At 40.4% G+C, this 14,280-nt stretch overlaps 1 protein-coding gene across 36 annotated transcripts in view; it reads right to left on the reverse strand.

Moving 5' to 3' along the window:
* SGMS1 (sphingomyelin synthase 1) overlaps positions 1-14,280 on the reverse strand; it is a 203,381-nt gene that overhangs the window by 20,013 nt on the left and 169,088 nt on the right. For all 36 annotated transcript variants that reach the window (XM_073353735.1, XM_073353729.1, XM_073353732.1 and 33 more), the window contains one exon: positions 13,325-14,177. In XM_073353735.1, coding sequence (XP_073209836.1) covers positions 13,325-13,965 — 641 coding nt within the window. In that variant the 5' untranslated portion in view covers positions 13,966-14,177. The remainder of the gene's footprint in view (positions 1-13,324; positions 14,178-14,280) is intronic.

The raw sequence follows: 14,280 nt of genomic DNA on the forward strand, positions 1-14,280 counted from the left end.
GTGATGCTTTTGCTGGGGATAGAACAGGAATGGAGTCTTAGAATTTAGTAAGTAATCTAGCTAGATATGCGTTAGATTATGATTTCTTTAAATGCCTGAGAAATTAAGCTGTGCTGAATAGAATGGATATTCCTGTCTGTGTGCCTTTTTGTAACTTAAGGTTTTGCCTAGAGGGATTCTCTATGTTTTGAATCTAATTACCCTGTAAGGTATTTACCATCCTGATTTTACAGATTTTTTACTTTTTACTTCTATTAAAATCCTTTTTCCTTGTTCTTAAGATCCAAGGGTTTGGGTCTGTGGTCACCTATGCAAATTGGTGAGGATTTTTACCAAACCTTCCCCAGGAAGTGGGGTGCAAGGGTTGGGAGGATTTTGGGGGGATAGACGTTTCCAAACAACGCTTTCCTAATAAAGAAACCCAGATAAATGTTTGGTGGTGGCAGTGGAAGTCCAAGGGCAAAGGGTAAAATAGTTTGTACCTTGGGGAAGTTTTAACCTAAGCTGGTAAAAGTAAGCTTAGGAGGTTTTCATGCAGGTCCCCACATCTGTACCCTAGAGTTCAGAGTGGGGAAGGAACCTTGACAACTTACCATACAAGGCCCCAGGTATATTACTCTATCATTATAGCACTTTCCATGGAATACTTTAAGAGAAGCTGTCTGCAAGAAGGTTATATAGTAAACATACTGAAAAGTTATCCCTTCCCACTCTTGTTGCTCTCCTTCCCCAGACTGTCTCTGTTAAAGTAAAAACTACGTATTTAGGCAAGGATTCCTAAAGCATTTACTTGTGACTGCTTTCAAATTTCACTTTTTTAAAAGCACTTAATCCAGACAAAACCACATCTAATACCATTTAAACAAGTAAAGTTTCAAAACAACAAGTAGCAAACTGAACTCTCGTGAAACTCACAAATGGCTGACAATTTGATTTTTAATGGCTTTTGGCAGAGTCAATTAGTTGCAGTACTATTGATCTGACTACAGCATGACTCAACAATGCTAGATTAATATTACATAAGAGATTTAAATGCTTTGATGGAAAGATTTCAAACAATATATTGTGTACACACATATCTTTCAGACAAAGAAGGATTACCTCCTCTTGAAACAGTAAATATTTTTGCAAACAGGAATACACTAAAGAAGGTTTAAGGTTGTACTATCAGACTATATCTCCATGGATGTAACTATTGCAAACTGGGATAAGGGCATTATTCCATTAGAGAGATCAATTTCACTAAGGAGCAAAAGCTGAACTCAAGGCTGAACATCCATTTTATTAAACTATTTAAACTAACTGGTTTAGCAGACTCTGGGCTAAAGACACAGAATAAACTGTAAAAGGCAAATGTGAAGTAAAAATTCAATACCACTGTTTTTCTCAGGCTGGAAATACTCACAAGATTGTTGCAACTATGTATACCATTATAGCACACCAAAGGAGAGAGACTCAGACAATACTTTTAAGTTCACTAATTAACAAATGGCTACTAACTTGTAATATACTTCTGAGACCCAACTGTGAGGAGTTGCACTAGAGTGTAATGGTTTTATGCACTGTAGGTAGATAGTTTAAATTACAGGTGGATTCTGCAACCCTTAGTCATACTCAGTAGAGCTGTGCCAATTCATTTTTTGGTTTGCTAATAGTTCTGGAAAAATAAAAAAAATTTGGCTCTGGTTGAATAGAAGCCAATTTTTATTTTTATTTTTTTTTTAGCATTTTCAATGAATTGAAGTCTGAAAACTTTAATTTAGGGTTGAACAAAACATTTAATTTGGAGTATTTTTAATAAAAGCAAAAAATGAAGGCTAGATTCACAAAACCCTTTATATGCAGTACTTCAGTGATTAGTGCATTCATCTGGGATGTGAGAGAAAGGAATTTCAATCTCCACTCCGGAGCTGGGACTTGAACCTAGGTCTCCCCGCTTCCCAAGATACGCTAAGCACCAGGCTATTGGCTATTCTGAGGGTCTCTCTCCTGTTGAAACTGTCGCACTTTACACAAAATACTTATACATTTACTGTGATAGACAGAATGACTCCATAGCTCCTATGGTTAGGGCACTGGGCTATTCGGTGTAAGGGGGGCAGCACCACCACTGTTTTTGAGAATGGGAATCTAGCCTGAAAAGTCAAAATATGTTATGAATATATGAAAACCAAACAACCAAAAAACAAATAAAATACTCCATTGCGCACACGTTTCTCCTTGGGAAGAGGATAAGAGAACAAACACATGACAGACATTAGTTACGATGCTTAAACCACTACTGGCAAGCTCGCAAATACTATGGTGATGAAATCAGTATATAAGTCTATACACAATAAAACAGAATCTTCTCATATAATGCTATTGATGCATGCACCACTAGTGGGCACAGTTTGCTCTTCAAAAACAAAAGACCCAAGCTAATTTAATTTACATTTCCTAGATTTATGAACAGAAATGTTAGTATTAAATTCAGGATGGTTCAGGGTGTGTGACTGTAATGAGCAACATTTTCAAAGACTTAATTACCGGTTAATGAGTTAATGACAGCATAGAGTAAATGACTAAATATTATTAATGTTGGCCAAAAATATCCTCAAAGTTCTATATTATTATTTTCCATTTTTATATCATTATATATTATATAAAAGCTAAGAATTACGCCTCTTGGCTAAATAACTTATTCATATGCCATAGCATTATTGTTGAGAAAATAAAAGCTAGTCAAATTAGATTATCTCAGATAAATCCTCTTGTTAAATGTATTTAGGATTAAATCTATTTATTATGGTTTACAAAAGTTAAAGGAATAACTGATTCAGGGGGAAGTATGATTTTCCAGTTAGAGAAGTAGTCAGGGAGCTTGGAACCCCAACACATATTCTGGCACCAACTCACTATGTACCTTTGAACAAGACTCTGATTCAGCAAAGCATTTAAATATGCTTAACTTCCCTAAAAAGGGATGCTTTCCTGAATTGGACCCTGAACTTCAGGGCCTCACTGTGCCCATACAAAAATGGAGATAATGTTTAAACAACAAGTCAAAATGTCATTTGATATATTAACATACAACCTATGGTAACATATCAGGGACTTCCCAGTTATCTTCACTATCCAGTGGAATAATTATACCTATGAATGCTTTTTTCTTTGTCTCCATGGTTACTTTGTCATCTCAGAAGATCAGGGATTACTTCTGATAGTTTGTCTGAGAATAATCCAAATGGTCTTTTAATTACTAACAGCTATAAAGGTAAAAGGCAATGAAGGAAGTTGTATTATAAATATCCTACTTATGATGTCAAAGATTTCTGGTCTCCTTGTTAAAAGGCTAATCACTTGATTGAGCATATATGGGTTTGGAATACTTACCCAAATGCCAGGTTTTTAAACTCATAACATAGCTCTCTGAATCTTCTTCCTCTAAAATGCTCAATTAGTTATGTTTCTGTAGGGAGAAAAGTTTAGCCACAAATCTAGGAGGCAGCCAACTCAAAGAACTGTGGTTCATCAAGATGTTGCATTCAGTGTGCAACCCACACTGTAGATCCACATGAGCCTCATGCACACAAAATCAGATTTTTTTAAATCAATGTGCCTCCTTCCTTGTGCTCCTCTGTGAGGTCAAAAGGGCAGAGAGGCTATGACCCTGCTTCAGTTCCCTCACCATTCGAAAACTGTGATAGCTAAAGACTGAAAGTGGAAATGGAATGTGGAGATGAACAACAGCTTGAAGACCCACAGTTACTATAGCAAACGTAACTACTCTCTTGAGTCCGTGTCTATGGATCCCACTGTTGGTGACTGGCAAGCAGTATCCCCTTAGGATAGTGAGAATGAGGAGTGTCAGCTATATGCAGTATTGTAGCCATGTTGGCCCAAGGATATTACAGAGGGTGAGGTAATATCTTTTACTGGACCAACTTCTGTTGGTAGGAGAGACAAGCTTTAGAGCTACACAGAGCTCTTCCTTGAAAGTTTGTGTCTCTCCTACCAACAGAAGTTGGTTCAATAAAAAATATTACCTCATCCACCTTGTCTCTCTAAGCTGACACCCTCTAGTGCCAGCTGGAAGAGCTGAACAGTGATTGTAGTCCTGCGCTCCTGAATTTGGCATCTGATCTAGCCATTCGGCTCAATGCATAATGCTTGATACAGGTCAGTGGGTTACTCCACATTGGTGCGTGGCAGATCACGGAAGCAGGCAGAGGATGTTGTTTGAGCTGTGATGGAGTGGGCCTTGATGTTCAGTGGGAGAGGTATACAGTGAGATATCTTGTGTCGTCCTCATACAAAACAAAATAGTAAAATGTGAACTAAAGACCATACTTAACAATAGTTACCTGTTAGGATATAGATATTCAGGCCTGTCTGTAAAGGCCTATACTCTAAGAATTTAGGTGTATTCTTATCACTTGGCTAGTTAGAGATATAAAAGAAAGAATCAAAATCACTGTCTGCCCGTGTAAGGTCCTTCTCTTACTGTGACAGTCTGAGGCCCTGTGCTTCAGCTAAGATCTTTGGCTAAGCAACAGAGGCAGCCATAAGCTGGGAAGCGACCGGTCACCTCCTCACATTCCAAACTAGTCACATTGAAAGAAGGTGCTATTGGGCTGTTAGGAATACACTCCTGTCCTGATAATGCCTACCACCTCCAGAGAAAGGGAAGTGCCTAAAAAATGTAAAAGGAAATTTAGTTTGATAGCATCCTGTCTGGCAAGAACTCACTTATCAATAGCTGGGATGTGAAATCCTCATTTCTTGTTCTATCACTGTAGTCCTCATTTCCCTATTGTTTGTCTGTATAATCTCTGTCTGGTTCTGTGATTGTTTCTGTCTGCTGTATAATTAATTTTGCTGGGTGTAAACTAATTAAGGTGGTGGGATATAATTGGTTAAATAATCATGTTACAATATGTTAGGATTGGTTAGTTAAATTTCAGTAAAATGATTGGTTAAGGTATAGCTAAGCAGAATTCAAGTTTTACTATATAGTCTGCAGTCAGTCAGGAAGTGTGTGGGTGTGCGTGGAGGAAATGGGAACAGGGAATGGGGGTGGGGAAATTGGAATCATATTTTGCTAAAGGGGGAAATGGGAACAGGGAATGGGGGTGGGGAAATTGGAATCATGTTTGGCAAAGGGCAGGAATGGGAACAGGGACACAGGTGTAAGGCTCTGTGGTGTCAGAGCTGGGAAGGGGGACACTAAGGAAGGAAACTGGAATCATGCTTGCTGGAGGTTCACCCCAAAAAACATCGAATTGTTTGCACTTTTGGACTTTGGGTATTGTTGCTCTCTGTTCATGCGAGAAGGACCAGGGAAGTAAGTGGGTGAAGGAATAAGCCCCCTAACATCTCCTTTCCTATCTAATCAAGTAGGTCTCTCCAACCCCACCCCAAGATCAGTCTGTTGTAGAGCTGATGGCTTTACAGGAATCAGGAACCAAACTTTCAGGAAAACACCTCCATGCCACAAGATGTTTTCTCTATGAATGGATTCAGAGTGCACCTTCCCATTCTGTGCTATAGTCTTTTATCTTTATTCATAGACAGGGCGAACCCCCATCTGTTGTAATGGTTCTTTTTTTTACTTCCAAGTGGTTTTGTCTGTTTGCAATTGTCTCTGATAGTTTTCCTTTGATAGCCTTGGGATGGAGCAACTGTATAGTCAACAGAGTTGCATTACATCATTGGCTATCCAGGGATAGGTGACAACTCCCACCTCCTTGAATGGGCCATCCCGGAGACATATTACCCGGTGACTACTCTAAGGACACAATGCATACTTTCAACATAGGCACATTATTCATTAAAATATTACCTGAACATATATCTCACAATAATTATGAGTCTTGAGAAGTTATGTGCTTCATGTAGATACCTTACATGTTACCCCTTATGGATAAATATCCTGCAAGATGGGTGGCAAAGAACAAAAGTCCCTTTGGCAATAGGCCTCTGTGTCACACACCTCTTATTCTTATGGAACCACCTACAGTTCTGGTGTGAAGCCACTGAGGAGCATGATCTCCTTTGGAGAGGATGATATGCTTCATGACATGTGGGAGGATGATCCTCAGCAAGGCCAGTGTGGCCACGTTGGCATACTGTACAGGTACTGGTCAGGTTGGGGTAAGCCGTTCCAGTGCCACTCCTGCACCAGCTGAGGTGGCGCTCTGACTGGGGGTTTCCCAATACCCTCCTTGGGGGTCATTCTACAATACCCAAGAAGAGGAATCTCTGCTCTCAGCCGGTAAGAAGGAATATATCAGCAATGGCGAGGAGGAATACATTTCCTCCTCAAAGGGCAGCACTAAGGGTTGATATGGGCCCAGTATCTGGCACTGCTCTTTTAAAAATATCCCTAATCTTGTGCACATTCATATGCACGGTAAGATTGATACTGACACGTATTCAAACAAAATAAATTATAGAGTGTTGTCTTCATTTATAGGACAAAGTGATTCAGAAATCAGTACTACTATGCTCACATCGCTAGATTTTCATTGAATGTTCTGTGAGAATACATGGAATTATTTTGAACCAGACTTAACTGTACTGTGCTATCAGAAGCTAATACTGTGACAGAATACACCTCTGTATTCACACCCTACACCCTACTGTAATAATCTTTGTACAAGATGTGCCTTGTGCGGTATCATTAGAAACTTATAATTTGGTGGTCAGTACTGTCCTGATAAATTATGCGTGGCAACATTATATGTGGAATTATAAGATTTCCCTGTATGGTGTTATTAACACAATCCAACAGCCTCACCCTGGCAGAACTGAGCAAACAGGTTTGTCCTAAACAAAGGAATGTATGTGTGCCTTAATTTGCATTTAAGCACTAAACAGAGTCATCAAGCTGGAAGGGGAAATAAAGGAAGCTCAAACAGGTGGGGGAAAAGAAGCCAGCCAAGAATATCCTTCCACGCAGACTGGAAGGATCTCTGGTTCTGGTTTATCTGCTGGTTCTCAGCTGAAAATGTTTTTCAAAAAGGGGGGCCTGAAACTATATAAGGGAAGCACAAACACCCCAAGGCACCCCCCAACCCCGTCTCCCTGCCCATCACATTCTATGCACCGAAGACAACAAAGGAAATAGCCATTGGACTCTCAGGGAGGTTGGGGTGGGGGTGGGTTCCTGACCAGAAAGAGTTTGGTCAATAATCTTGCTGGAAACATGTGGTGAGAAATTTTGCTTGAATGTAATATGGTTTGTTAAGTTAGGAACTAGAAATTGTTTTATCTTGAAAAAGAACAGGAGTACTTGTGGCACCTTACAAATTTATTGACTAACAAATTTATTTGAGCATAAGCTTTCGTGGGCTACAGCCCACTTCATCGGATGCATGCAGTGGAAAATATAGTAGGAAGATTTTATATACACAGAGAACATGAAACAATGGGTGTTACTATACACACTATAACAAGAATGATCAGTTAAGGTGAGCTATTACAAGCAGGAGAGAAAAAAAAACTTTTTGTAGTGATAATCAAGATGGGCCATTTCCAGCAGTTGACAAGAATGTGTGAGGAACAGTTGGGGGGGGGGAAATAAGCATGGGGAAATAGTTTTACTTTGTGTAATGACACATCTACTCCCAGTCTTTATTCAAGCCTAAGTTAATGGTGTCCAGTTTGCAAATTAATTCCAATTCAGCAGTCTCTCGTTGGAGTCTGTTTTTGCAGGGTTTTTTTTTGTAATAGTGTGACTTTTAGGTCTGTAATCGAGTGACAAGAGAGATTGAAGTGTTCTCCGACTGGTTTTTGAATGTTATAATTCTTGACGTCTGCTTTGTGTCCATTGATTCTTTTACGTAGAGACTGTCCGGTTTGGCAAATGTACATTGCAGAGGGGAATTGCTGGCACATGATGGCATATATCACATTGGTAGATGTGCAGGTGAACGAGCCTCTGACAGTGTGGCTGATGTGATTAGGCCCCCCAATCTGAAGCAAATGCTCACCAGCAACCACACACCACACACCAAAAACACTAACCCAGGAACCTATCCTTGCAACAAAGGCTATTGCCATCTCTGTCCACATATCTATTCAAGTGACACCATCATAGGGCCTAATCACATCAGCCACACTATCAGAGGCTCGTTCACCTGCACATCTGCTTCAGGCTGGTGTATATAAATCTCCCCACTGTATTTTGCACTGAATGCATCCGATGAAGTGAGCTGTAGCTCATGAAAGCTTATGCTCAAATAAATTTGTTAGTCTCTAAGGTGCCACAAGTACTCCTGTTCTTTTTGCGGATACAGACTAACACGGCTGCTACTCTGAAACCTGTTTTATCTTTGTTTTTCTTGTAAACATTTCTGAATGTTATGCCTCATTACTAGTACTCACTTAAAATCTCTCTCTTTGTAGTTAATAAACTTGTTTTGTTGTTTTATATAATCCAATGTGTTTAAGTTGAAGTGTCTGGGTAACTATTTAAGATAAGAGGCTAATGTATATTATAGTGCAGGGGTCGGCAACCTATGGCACGTGTGCCAAAGACGGCACGCGAGCTGATTTTTAATGGCACGCTGCTGCCTGCCGAGTCCCAGCCACCAGGCCCGCTCAGCCTGCTGCTGAACCCAGGCTGGGACCCTGGCAGGCAGCAGTGTGCCATTAAAAATCCTGCCCGCCCCGGCCCGCTCTTCTCCGCCCTCGCCTCCCTTCCCCCAGGGCAGGGTGAAGAAGCTTGGTCCTGCCGACTGCTGCTGCAGAGTAGGCAAGCTCCGCCATGCCTCTTCCCCCAGAGTGCTGGTTTCCTGCCCCTCCTCCTCTCTCTTCCTGCCCCTCTTCCTCTCTCTCCCTGCTGCCGAACAGCTGATGGCCCTTGTGAGGGAGGGGGAGAAGTGGAGCCTGGTGAGTTGCTCAGAGCAGGGGGCTGGGAGCACGCCCACGACCCCAGCCCACACCCCCAGCCCTCTGCCCTGATCCCTGCACCCCCCTCACACACCTCCAGCCCTCTGCCCTGACCCCTCACCCACCCCAGCCTCCTGCCCTGACCCCTGCATCCCCCACAACCCCAGCCCTAACTCCAGCACCCCCACACACATCCTGCCCCCAACAGCTCTTCTCCTGACTCCTGCACCCATTGGCCATTAGATTGACTCGAGCTACGACAGACTGGTAACTATAAAGACCATCTGCAGGATGTGTGTGTGTTTGTGGTGTAACTGAATGCATATGCATATGTATTTTCAATAAACGCTGCATATTACCTTTTTCCCTGAAAAAATCCCATGTGCTTCTTATAACCATAACATGTGTCCTTATTTTCCTTCATAGATGTACCTATTAATAATCATCAAATGATAGCATCTATACACCTCTCATCACCCACATTTTCAACTTTATGTCATGTCCATGCTGGGCATGGTAGCTGTTCAGCAAGAGTAGGTTTAAACTGCAAACAACTTGGCAACAGATCAAGTATAATTACCTGACACATTACCATCCCAGGCAATGACTGGGGGTGGCAAGGCACTGGTTGACTTGTGAGTCATCACAAATATGCATGGAAAGAAAGTAACATCTAGAAAGGCAATACAAGGAAAATTCATCCTTTCATTTTCTGGAAGTGTAGAAACTTTTGATCCGTAAGGTCACAGGAGACAACCAGAAAATGGGAATTGTTCCTGGACACTAGGGAGGATGTGGGAGGTTGGAAGGTCTCAAATGTAAAGTTCTCTCTCCTCCTTAGGCTAGCTAGCTGATAGGGGCTTTGGGGCAGTTGATACTCATACTGATTTGTACCCACATTTTGTACCATAGCTCCTTCTCCCCCACCCTTTCAAAAAAAGGAAACACGAATGAAACTGGCACAATCACTTTAAGACCTATAAAAAGAAAGCAATGACAAAAGAGACTCCATGGAGCCACTCAAAAGCAGAATTGAGACCTATTCTTGACAATGTCTTTTTTAAATATATAAACAAGCTATAGAACAGTCCATAGCCCACTTCTCTCTCTAGAAGGGGTACTCCTGATCATATTTTATTCTGTTCAACATGTAGCGTACATAAATGTATTACCCAGCATATATGCATATATGAAGCAGGTATTTGTGCACCACCTGCATGAGCACCTTGGAAATTTGGCATTAGATGAAGGGATTCATAGTACTTTGGAGAATATTTTTAAAAATAGTAGATCCTCCTGAAAAGAAGTTGAAGTCTATTCTGCTAGTTAACAGCTCTAATTCATTTTCCTGAAGAAGACAGCAAAAGAGCCTTTTTGGATGGTACTCTTTAAAATTGCGCATTGCTTCAAGAGCTGGAAGTCTGAATATAGTTTTGATTCCAATTGAAATAATTCACTATTCATAGAAATGGCACCGACACCAAAGAGCAGAATAGCAAAACAGAGGAATGGGTGGAGAAAATGCCTCCCATGCTAGTGGCTGAGTAAAATTTTATTGCATTGAATTTTCCAAGCATCCATATTTTGTTCAGTGTAACGCTTGAGGACATCTGGAAGTCGTTCTCATGCCCACGCACCCTTTAGTGTTGGAAAGACCTTTACATATGTCTGCAGAAAAGCTGGAAAATTACACAATTATTTAAACAGAATTTTTAAAAAAGAGATTTTACCATTGAAATGGTACTCTATCAGAAGTTTGATTTAAAAAATAGTATACAAATTCAAATTTGATAGTGTTTCTTTAAATTGGAGTTGCTCAGATTAATCCCTGTAAACTTTCCTGGAATTGTACTCTTAACAGGAACACCAGAAATTCCCTAGCAAATCAGAGTTATTGCCCACCAAGTCCGTTTTCCTGTCTCTGCCAGTGGTCAGTACCCAGATGTTTCACAGGAAGCTTCAAGAAACTCTGCAATGGACAACTATGGAATAATCTGCCCAAAGATAAAGCTTCTTCTTCACCATGTTAGTGGTCCATGTCTGTTATTTCATATCTGTCAGAAGTTCATATCTGTTATTTTTTAACCTATCTGTCATAACTGCAGGTATTCTCATTTTATATAGAAATGTATAATGCTTTTTTGAATTTTGCAGACATCTTGGTCTCAATCATATCTTGGGGCACCGAGTTCCACATGCAAATATTCACAATGTATTTAAATATTTATTTTAATCAGTTTTAAATTGATTGCCTTTCAGTTTCATTGGATGTTTCCTTGTTCATGTATTATGAGAATAATGTACCCCTCCATTCACTATTAAATATTCATATCGTGTCTACTTGCTCATCTCCTCTTAACTGAACAGTCCTAATTTTCAACTTGCCTCACATGTAAGACTTTTGGTGTATGCCAACACTCTGATAAAAAACCTGTAGCCTCAGAGCCTGGGTCATTTGATATGGGCTCGTGGGGCTCAGGCCTTGGGATTTTTACTGCAGGGTAGACATTTGGGCCCGGACGTTTGGGCCCTCAGCTCTCGGACTTCCTCCTATGAGACACACGAAGGGAGCTTGGAGAGAGGGAGAGCTGAGCAGCTGGCTGTGGAAGAGAGAGTTTCAGTCACTGGCCCATTTCTCTCAGCCCCATACTTCTAAGTTTGCCTGAAGGAAGAAACAAAAATGGCCAACAGAAAATTACTGCTGAGAAAATAAGCCAGGCACCAGACTCTAGGAGAAAAGATGAAGGGGTAGAGGGAACATGTGGACTGTAGAGGTGGGAAAGGCAGAGAGTACTGATGGACTGTAGGGAATAAGGGGATTAATTATGGGGGCTCAGATATCGTGGAGTTGGGCAGAGTATGAAACCTTTTCAGAACAGAATGTAGATGGATAAAGGAGAATTGCTTCACTGTATGAAAAGGAGTACTTGTGGCACCTTAGAGACTAACCAATTTATTTGAGCATAAGCTTTCGTGAGCTACAGCTACAGCTCATCCGATGAAGTGAGCTGTAGCTCACGAAAGCTCATGCTCAAGTAAATTGGTTAGTCTCTAAGGTGCCACAAGTACTCCTTTTCTTTTTGCGAATACAGACTAACACGGCTGTTACTCTGACACCTGTATGAAAAGAGGAAAGTGAAGAAATGTGCGGGCAGCAGGATGGATGAGAATATTAACTGATGGTAGGATGCATGGAATGCCGGGGATATAACTGATACAGTGATAGGGCAATTTTTGGATTTTTTTTTTTAAAGGGAAATTGTGGGAACCCACTTTGATTTATTAAGCAAATTATATGAAAGTTTCATGCAATTTTCACCCTCAGGCTTTTCTGCCAAGCCCACGTAGACAATTCTGACATACTCTGTAGTCAAGGGCCATGAAGGTTTATGTAGCATTCTATTCCTTTCAATGACACGCTTGAACACATCACTTTGCTAGTGGCCATACTCTGTGAGCACCCACTGATGTCATTAGTGTTCAATTCTGTCCAATGCTGATTATCTAGACTGCTTTTTGGATGTTTAATAGTTGGTTTCTGGAACTCAAATATGCTTATTCTTGCTCTTTGAAAAGTGACAAGCTATGAAAATCCTGATACTGGTAAAAGTCAATGCTTTGAATGCTTCATTGACAGAGCTTAACAGGAGATAAATTTGATGTTAATCAGTTACCAAACTGGTTTATCTACTGGTAGTCTAAGGTGGACGTTATCTGCCCCATCTCATGGAAGACAAATCCCATATATCTTAAAATGTCTAGCTAAAATGCAGAAATCCCAGAACTATTCATGTGGTTTTATTCACATGATATAGTTTGTACCTTTTGTGTGTTTTTCACTATATTTGTTTGTTTATCTTCTTTTGCACTTTTAAAAAAGAGTGATATAATCTTTTTAGCATAAGTCTTCACTATGGCATTAAGTCTGGTTATCTACACTTGAGCTGGCCTAACTCAAGTGAGTGGGCACACTGACAAACTGAACATTTGAGGTATGCAGAGTGATTCTGAGAGCAGCTAAGGAGTTGTGCTATTGAGCTGCGTTAATTCGAGCTGCGACCTAGTTTGAGTTAAAAGCACCACCACAGTCAAAATTTAATGGTTTTCGTGTGTGGCCAGGACTTGAATTTGGGGCAACACCTGAGTTCACTCTGAAGTAAAGACAAGCCCACATATTTATACTAACCACAGTATTTAGGATTAGCTCCATTCTGTACTTTATGAACAAAAAAAATGTACACTCCAAAGAAATCTATATAGACTATGTGATAAATATTTAGATTTTTCTGAGTCTGCCAAGAGTACATTGACTTTAAAAAAGTCATCACCCCAAGAAAATGAAACACTTAAAAAGACTACGAAGATTTCAGTTTTATACCTTAAATACCTGCTTCTCCCAAAAGCGATTAGTATATCAAACACCACCATTGCAAAAAATTGTACTTACTTGTATTTTAAGAGCAGCCACTGAATTAACCAGAGTCCTACAAGGATCATGCCATTAATTTCACAAATAGAAAAGGCCCATTGTACACGGTTAAAACGGTCAAAAAATGCATCTGGTAGGGGATGCTGCACCTCCTTGGGAGGCACTCGTTCATGAACGACTGAGATTGTCACTGTGGTAAAGATGAAACAAAAAAGTGCATAAAGAAAAGCCAGTAAAGTCTTCCCCCACTCCATAGGATACTGGGAACGCTCTGGCTCTGGCATGGGGATCTTTATCATCTCCTTCCTATATCCATTTGGCATCCCATTCAATTTGATTTTAGTGCTGAAATCATTTTCACTCGTGGTGACATCTGTACTGATGCTGAGGTGCCCATTGGCATGCCCATTTTTGTGCGCCTCAATTTGGTGCTCCATTTTTAAAGTTTCTATCATGTACAACAACCTCTGCCCACTGTCAGAAGACACACGTGACAAAGGTGGCTTCTTAAAATCCTCCTTAGTTAGATTGATCAAATCCTGCCCAGTGTAAAATTCCAATGGTTCACAGTATTCTGGCACAGCATTCTCCATCAGCCAATTTGCCACCTCTTTGGGTGACCAGAATGCCACTTCTTTCATTTTGTCAGGCAAATGCATGAAGTCTTAAGTTTACTTTAAACCAGGCAGCAGTTGCTATTGTTCCAATACAACAAAAAGCCTCTTTTTGGCTTGTTCATCCTGTCAGATGTGCAGCAAAAACCAGTTTGGCAAGTTGACAAGTACAAGTTTCTAAATACTTTGTACAAATACCAATATAAGGTGGTCAGTCCAGGAAATGGTTCATCTTTTTTGCATTTATACTCTTCTTTCTAGTGAGGAAAAAAAAAATAAAAGGTGTTAAGACAGTGGTAACCTGTAAGTTTGCGTTTTATGTTCATAAGAAAAAAATAGCCCAAAGAAGCAATATCTAGA

This window comes from Lepidochelys kempii, chromosome 7 (genome assembly GCF_965140265.1).
Source record: "Lepidochelys kempii isolate rLepKem1 chromosome 7, rLepKem1.hap2, whole genome shotgun sequence".
In the NCBI taxonomy this organism is placed as follows: Eukaryota; Metazoa; Chordata; order Testudines; family Cheloniidae; genus Lepidochelys; species Lepidochelys kempii.